This window comes from Canis lupus, chromosome 31 (assembly GCF_011100685.1).
Source record: "Canis lupus familiaris isolate Mischka breed German Shepherd chromosome 31, alternate assembly UU_Cfam_GSD_1.0, whole genome shotgun sequence".
NCBI lineage: Eukaryota > Metazoa > Chordata > Mammalia > Carnivora > Canidae > Canis > Canis lupus.
Genome location: NC_049252.1, coordinates 7,866,152 through 7,874,853, shown reverse-complemented (window position 1 = coordinate 7,874,853; position 8,702 = coordinate 7,866,152). Strand labels below are relative to the sequence as shown.

The following is an 8,702-nucleotide window of genomic DNA, read 5'->3' as shown; positions in this document are numbered from 1 at the left end:
ATATTAATGTTTACAAATAATCAAGAGTCCCTCCTCGAAGTTCTCTCCTTTCAATAAGACCACACATCCCAATGTGAATAGCTATGATCTATGAAATTTTAGCAGAATTTTTAAGAGCCACCACATGACTTATGATTTTTTTTTGTCCCCCTTACCAAATGATCGGGTTGTGTTTCCATTAGGAGCTTCTTAGTCCAGCTAGGTTCCAGTGATGGTGACAAGGAATAAAGTCACATATAACTCACAAAAGACATACCATGTCTGTGAAAAAGAAACATTTATTATGGTAAGCACCTGAGATTTGGAAAGCATTAGTTATTGCAGCATAATCTAGAAATCCTAACTAATTCAGTAGAACTGAAGAAACTATCTTCTATTAATTATTTTCTGTATACAGTCATATAGGAACTAGAAACTAGAATCTAGTTTCTAGAATTCTCTAGATTCTCAGGAACCATTTTTGAAAATAGTTGACATATATTGTCCCCATGGCTTTATCTGCACAGCTATAAAGACAACAAAACAGCTCTAAAACAAAAATAGCCTTAAATATTAAATAGCCTTAAATCTTCTTTTAAGTCCTTTCAAAATTTAAGGCACTTGAAATTTCCATTTATGACCTTTATTTAAAGGATGATATATATAATAGAAACAGTAATTTAGGGATCTTGCTACTGAATCTGAGCTCATCTTGGATTTGAATTTTCAAACCAAAAGTGTAGAAGGCAGAGGAAATAGAAGTACATTCAACTGATTATAAAACTCTGGTAATCCGAGAACCATAATATTTTGCTGTTAAATACAGGATGAAATTCCCACCAATAATTTTATAGACTATTACTGAATATTTGCTTTAAAAGAATCAGAAACTTAAGAATAGAATTACTGATATTAAAAATAAAATTAAGCTCCTTTCAAATTAACAATTTATATGAAAACCAAATTCTTCAGGTTATAGAATTATAGATTGATTAATGTCCCATTAATAAATCACTAAATCCAATCTACTCAAAACAGGGGAAAATGATAGAGGTACTATGAAGGATTAAAAATAAACTATAATGCATGTAAAAAATAATGGGATCCATAGACTAGAAATAGATGCAGCTTATGAATAATACATCTTGCCAAAATAGAACCACTAATTACTTTGTATTATAAAATTTAAAGCACAATGGTTAGTAGACACAACCAAATAAATAATTCATATCCCGAAGTGTAGATAAGTGTTACTGTGTTTGATAATTGTGATTATCACATGTGATAGCATGTGTTGTCATGTGTTTGATAATTGATTACAACTTAAACAAAAGTTATAGAAAATCATGAGATCATGTGTCTTACAGAAATATGGTACTCGGGAGGATGCTACAAAAATTGATAATAGATTCCATTTCAGTGAAGATGATTCATTAACTAGTATAGAACATAAACAGCACATTGCTTAAATTTGCAAATTTTAATGACTTGCTTTTTGATTGGGTATATGTATTTTAACAGTAATTAGGGAAAGGTATGTAAATAAAAGAAATCTATGATTTTGTCATGATCCTCAGGAGAAGCAATGTAGAATCTCTCAGCAAATTTTGAAAACATTTGCTTTCAGAAAATAAGTAACATTAAGCTTAATGTCAACTGTAGTAGTTTAACTCCCATATGCTAAATTATATTATCTCTTATTCGTTATATGGCACTCTGAAGTGAATAATTGACCCTTAAAACAAATGACTACTTTGAAATCCCACTATGATTAATAGCTTTTGGATCCATCCTATGATTTCCCTTAGAGGGAATTCTGCTTTCCAAAGAGATACTAAAACACCATAGGAAGAACCATTTCCCCATCTTCTTACATGATCCAGGGAGGATGTGGTTCATCATGTGGTTCTACTCCAGGTTGGCTTTTCAACACTGTCAACATTACTATAGATCATATTCAAAATAAAATCATTTGCTCTATGGCTGGTATACAGAAAGTGCAGCAGAGAACATAAAAAGGCCTTAAGATATTTCAATCTGGGTCCTATCTTTTGGTATTTATTCTTGCCCATGATTTTCAGTGTTTCTATGCCTAAGAAAAATAAAGACTTATAGAAAATTGAGGCAGAAGCATATGCTAAAAGGAAAAAGACATTGCTTGTCAGTCTATCTTTACAGCATTTTCCAAGCCCTCCAGACTCTTATAGTAACCGACTTTGTCCTGGACTGTGCAGAGTCTCTCTGCTGAAGAATCTAATCTTGGCTACTATCTTTTCCTGCTTGGAAAAAGGAGCTTTCTAGATCTGCTACATCTCCTTTCAATCTGCTTTAACAAATACCCTACTCTGTATCTCATTCTTATCATGAGTTGTGAACTCTTCATTGAGAGCTAAAATAGTTCATGTGAGAACATTTCATGTTTTCTGTGTACTTCAAAAGATTTGCATTTTATCTGTAATTGTTTTATCTCATCAGCTGCAATAGGTTCTCTCATTTAAGCAACAATAGGATGCGAAACACTAGATATTATGGCTAAGTATATTTTATTCTCCCTTGAAGTTGCTTCAGGTTGGAAAGCCTGAGCATACTGAGTAGGAGGCTGGGAGATGATTGCCATGGGAAGAATTTAGATAGGTAAAACCAGTCCAGGGCTCCGTTCTTCAGTATGGGGTACAGTATTTCTTTTGGAGCTTATGTTAGTGCAGTTCCTGGCTAAAGTTGCTGACCCAGTTTGCTTTTTAAAATTAACTATACATCGCAGTTTGATGAACACTATGGACTGCAAAAAGGAGGAAAAACAATCTATCCTATTAAGCTAAGGTATACAAAAACACCCCAAAAACTATAGGGTACATAATTAATTATACAGTTAATAAAGTGCAGCCGAAGCACAAATACTATTGAGGACAACAAAAAAAGAATCATTTCTTGGAGGTGAGATTAAGCTAGGCAGAAATAGGACCAGTTCAATTTCTATAAAAACTGCCCATGATACAGAGAAGAAATACAGATTTCCCAATGTGAGAAAAATGCAAACAAATGAAACTTCAGGAAGGAACAATAAAAATGATTAAGGGTATAAATGAAATGATTAATGGACAGAGATTAAAAGACAGTATCTGTTTAATTTGGTAAAAAGACTAATGGGAAATTCAATCACTTGAAAGCATCCGAAGGGTAAAAAAGAGTGGAGAAGGAACAAATTTTAGGTTAGACAAGAGAAAATAACTAGAAGTAATGGGATGAAATTGAGTATAGGAAATTTTTGAGTGACTATCACAGAAAAGGCAGCCTTGTTAGGTCTATTAGGCCAAGGAATTGTTTCCTAAGGGACGCAGTAAAAGCCCCTTTGCTTGAGCCATTTATGTAGACCAGACAAAGAAGTGGGTAATGGTATAGGAAACAATTCTATATTCACAAAATTATGGACATTATGATCTAATAGCCCCTATCCTGCCAGCACAAAAAGTCTCTAATGCATATAATTCTTCGGCTTCCAGCTTTTGCATTTTCTCATTTTAGGAAAAGCTGATAGAACATTGAACAGGAACCTTGGAAATGGACTTCTTCCATATACTACTTTGATGGCTTTTGTAACTGAATCACTTTCCTGTTTTCATATTTTTTACTATATTAGTGTCAGTGAATTAAAATTCCTTTAGCAAGAGGGATATTCAAATAAACCAAATAAATGTTGGTTTACAATACACAAATCTTAGTGACACATTTCATAGGTCTCCTAACTGACTAGAACTCAATAAAAATTACTTTTATCCCTTTGGTTTGATATTATTTTTAAGATATCTTATAATCATAAAAAGATATCCTATAATCATAGTAAAGCTGTGATTTATTTAACATTTAAGCAACTGAAAGATTTAGCATATAACCCAGTCAGTCTGGAGGCTGCAGCTGCAGAGGAACCACCCGAAGAGAAACTGCAGAGATGCTGCCCGTGCGCGTCCCCGCGGCCGGGCCCCACCGGTCTCCAAAAATGCTTTGGGATCATCCTTCATTGCTGCAAGGAACCTCCATGCCTCTAATACGCGTCTTCAGAAGACTGGCACTGCCGAAGTGTCCTCTATTCTTGAGGAGCGTATTCTTGGAGCTGATAGCTCTGTCGCCCTTGAAGAGACTGGGTGTGTCCTAAGCACTGGTGATGGTGTTGCCCGTGTACATGGGCTGAGAAATGTTCAGGCAGAAGAAATGGTAGAGTTTTCTTCAGGCTTAAAGAGTATGTCTCTGAACTTGGAACCTGACAATGTTGCTGTTGTCGTGTTTGGAAATGATAAACTAATTAAGGAAGGAGATATCGTGAAAAGAACAGGAGCCATTGTGGATGTTCCAGTTGGCGAGGAGCTATTGGCCTTGTTGTACATGCCCTTGGTAATGCCATCAATGGAAAGGATCCAGTTGGTTCCAAGACCCGTAGGTGAGTTGGCCTGAAAGCCCCTGGGATGATTCCTCAAATCTCTGTTCCTGAACCCATGCAGACTGGCATCAAGGGTGTGGATAGCTTGGTGCCAATTGGTCGTGGTCAGCGTGAGCTGATTATTGGTGACCTGCAAACTGGCAAAACGTCAATTGCTATTGACACAATCATTAATCAGAAACGTTTCAATGATGGAACTGATGAAAGAAGAAGCTATACTGTATCTACGTTGCTATTGGTCAGAAGAGATCTATGGTTGCCCAGTTGGTGAAGAGACTTACAGATGCAGATGCCATGAAGTACACCATTGTGGTGTCAGCTACTGCTTCTGATGCTGCTCCACTTCAGTACCTGGCTCCTTATTCTGGCTGTTCTATGGGAGAATATTTTAGAGATAATGGCACACATGCTTTGATCATCTATGATGACTTATCCAAACAGGCTGTTGCTTATCGTCAGATGTCTCTGCTGCTCTGCCGGCCCCCTGGTCGTGAAGCCTATCCTGGTGATGTGTTCTACCTACACTCCCGTCTGCTAGAGAGAGCAGCCAAAATGAACGATTCTTTTGGTGGTGGCTCCTTGACTGCTTTACCAGTCATAGAAATGCAAGCTGGTGATGTGTCTGCTTACGTTCCAACAAATGTCATTTCCATCACTGATGGACAGATTTTCTTGGAAACAGAATTGTTCTACAAAGGTATCTGCCCTGCCATTAACGTCGGTTTGTCTGTGTCCCGTGTTGGATCTGCTGCCCAAACCAGGGCCATGAAGCAGGTGGCAGGTACCATGAAGCTGGAATTGGCTCAGTATCGTGAGGTTGCTGCTTTTGCCCAGTTCAGTTCTGACCTTGATGCTGCCACTCAACAACTCTTGAGTCGTGGCGTGCGATTGACTGAGTTGCGGAAGCAAGGACAGTATTCTCCCATGGCTTTTGAAGAACAAGTGGCTGTTATTTATGCTGGTGTAAGAGGATATCTTGATAAATTGGAGCCCAGCAAGATTACAAAGTTTGAGCATGCCTTCTTGGCTCATGTTTTCAGCCAGCACCAAGCCCTCTTGGGCAATATAAGGACCGATGGAAAGATCTCAGAACAGTCAGATGCTAAGCTGAAAGAGATTGTAACAAACTTCTTGGCTGGATTTGAAGCTTAAACTCCTGTGGATTCACATAAAATGCCAGTTTGGTTTTGTCGTCATTTATTCTAGTAATCAGTTCCATTAGTAAAAGGATTACTCTTATGCTCCAGTTGTACAGAAATTACCTTAAAAATAAAGGTTCCATATTGCTTGGTGGTGGTAAAAAAAAAAAAAAAAAAAAAAAAAAAAAAAGATTTAGCATGTAAAATTGTCTTTATATGCAATCCCATTAAACTGATAGTCATGACAATGATTAAGTGATGCATATATTTTAAGATATATTCAGAAATCATTTCATTAACAGCATTGTATATTTTGGTTTATTCTAGTGTATTCAGTCTAATTTAAAAGGGGAGGGATCTATGTATTCAATGAACATTAACCATAAACTTTAAAAATTGAAAATCTAAAACAAGGTAGTGCTAACTGTGTTAGACAAACAAGACTTTTTTCATCATGAGGGCTTTTATCCAAGAGCACAAGAGGATTTATCTGACATTATGTATGGAGTAAAATAGAACTGAACTGCTAAAAGTAGTTGATAATACTTTAGGGTTTTTTTAATTTATTATTTTATTTTTTATTGTTATTTTTTAAGATGTTATTTATTTATTCATGAGAGACACACAGAGAGAGAGAGAGAGAGAGTCAGAGACACAGGCAGAGGGAGAAGCAGGCTCCATGCAGGGAGCCCAATGTGGGACTCGATCCCAGGTCTCTAGGACCAGGCCCTGGGCTGAAGGTGGTGCTAAACCACTGAGCCACCCAGGCTGCCCTAGGTTTTTGTTTTAATTTAAATTCAATTAGCCAACGTATAGTACATTATTAGTTTCAGATAATAATTCATCAGTTGCTTATAACATCCAGTGCTCGTCACATCTCATGCCTTGCTTAATCCCCATCACCCAAGTACTGCATCCCTCCACCCACCTCCCCTCCAGCAACCCTCAGTTCGTTTCCTATAGTAGAATCTCTCATGGTTTTTATCCTCTCTGGTGACTTCACCATCAGTTTTCCTTCCTTCACTCTATGATCCTCTGTGCTGTTTGTGCTGTTTCTTATATTCCACATATGAGTTAAACCATATGATAAGAGTCTTTTTCTGATTGACTTATTTCATAGCGTAATACCCTCCAGTTCTATCCACATCGATGTAAATGGTATTTATCCTTTCTGATGGCTGAGTAATACTCCATTGTATATATGTATACCACATCTTCTTTATCCATTGATCTGTCAAAGGACATCTCAGCTCTTTCCACAGTTCGGCTATTGTGGACATAGTTACTAAACATTGGGGTGCAGATGCCCCTTATCTGATCACTACATTTGTATCTTTGGGGTAAATATCCAGTGGTGCAATTGCTGGGTCATAGGGCAGATCTATTTTTAACTTCTTGAGGCACCTCCACACTGTTTTCCAGAGTGGCTGTACCAGTTCCACATTCCCACCAACAGTGCAAGAGGGTTCCCCTTTCTCCACATCCTTGCCAACATTTTTTGTTTCCTGCCTTGTTAATTTTAGCCATTCTAACTGGTGTGAGGTGGTATCGCCTTGTGGTTTTGATTTGTATTTCCCTGATGCCATGTGATGTGGAGCATTTTTTTCATGTGTCTGTTGGCCATTTGTGTCTTCATTGGAGAAAGGTCTATTCATGTCTTCTGCCCATTTCTTGACTGGATTCTTCAGGATTTTAAAGGTTATTTATTTATTTATTTATTTATCACACACGTGCGCACACACACACACACGCACACACACATACAGAGGCAGAGGAAGAAGCAGGCTCCATGCAGGGAGCCTGACGTGGGACTCGATCCCAGCTCTCCAGGATCACACCCTGGGCTGAAGGCAGAGCTAAACCGCTGAGCCACTTGAATATTATCTTGTTTCATCTTCACCATTACTCTCTAGGTACATTCCAACTCAACGAAATAAATGACTTGCCCAGCATCACTCATTTGAGGCCACAATAGGATGCTGCTATCATGCCCTTGGGCTTTAAACACTGGTTATCTTTACACTGCATTATTTGGTCTCTCATACTAAAATAGGCAATAAACTTTTTTAAACAAATGTTTCATTTTCAGTTTGTAGGATCATTCTTCCTGAGTATGAAGCAACATGGTATAACTAAAGAAGAAACAGACTGTAAATCAGAAGTTTGGAATTCTATGCTTAGTTTTGTTGCAATTTGTAAGATTTTGGGTAAGTCAGTGAATTTTGTCTTGGTTTCCTCTACTATCCATATTGAGTTATCTAGAGTTTAACAATATTATTCAACTCTAAAATCCGATCCCAAACTATAATGGCATAGTTTTCAAATGTGAAATTATTTAAAAACCCCATGTATCTAATTTTATCTTTGCAATTTTGTGTTTAAAGCTTTCTCTAGCTCTGAAAAGCTATCCAATAAGCTTGAAAACTTCCTCACTTGTCCAACAAAGTAAAGTAATTCACTAGATGATAGGAGTTGTTTAATGGTTAAACAAATAGTAATTTATAATGAATATTAAGCAATTTCTGTAAAAATATTCTTTAAATTTTTATTTTAATGATGTATTTACATTTTCGGTGTATGGAATGAGTGAGGCCAATATCTATCTGTATTTTTTTTGTTAGGTACTAAAAACATGAAAGAATCAATGTCAATTTCCCATCAGCTTAGGGATTTATACTTTTCAAAGGCAGCAAGTGATTGAGTTTATATTCTTGCTCTCCTCTGCACTTCTTCTACCACTGTCAATTTCCAGACTTGGCACTTTAAGAAGAATATAATAACCTGGGGTACTTCCAGAGAAGAATGACTCCAAGGGTAAGGAGAGCCAAAATAATATGATATGCTTAAAATACTGAAGAAATTGGGAATGTTTATAGTGCAAAAAGTAGAGTCAGATAATTTTTGATAGCCAACAAGCTACTTTCGCCTTTAATATGATTAGTATCCTGGATAAAATAATGTATCAGTGCAAAGAGCTGCATGACAAGGCAAGGTCAGATTTATTCTGTCCCCCTAGCATGAGGGTACATACTTGTGCGACATTATCCACTATCTACAGATTCAATATGATAGTCATATATTAGTGAAAATAATATTTGTTTTTATTTTTAAACTAATCCATCTCTCTGGGCAAAAACTGGCAGAAACTGGCA

At 36.8% G+C, this 8,702-nt stretch overlaps 1 protein-coding gene across 1 annotated transcript; it reads left to right on the top strand.

Annotated features, from left to right (window-relative positions):
- The first annotated feature begins 211 nt into the window (after window positions 1–211).
- Window positions 212–5,622, top strand: LOC119877785 (ATP synthase subunit alpha, mitochondrial-like). Its single transcript, XM_038581724.1, is given in 4 exon segments — window positions 212–286; window positions 3,862–4,339; window positions 4,342–4,611; window positions 4,614–5,622. Coding segments are annotated over 4 exon segments (1,773 nt in total). The 3' UTR covers window positions 5,564–5,622.
- The last annotated feature ends 3,080 nt before the right edge of the window (window positions 5,623–8,702 follow it).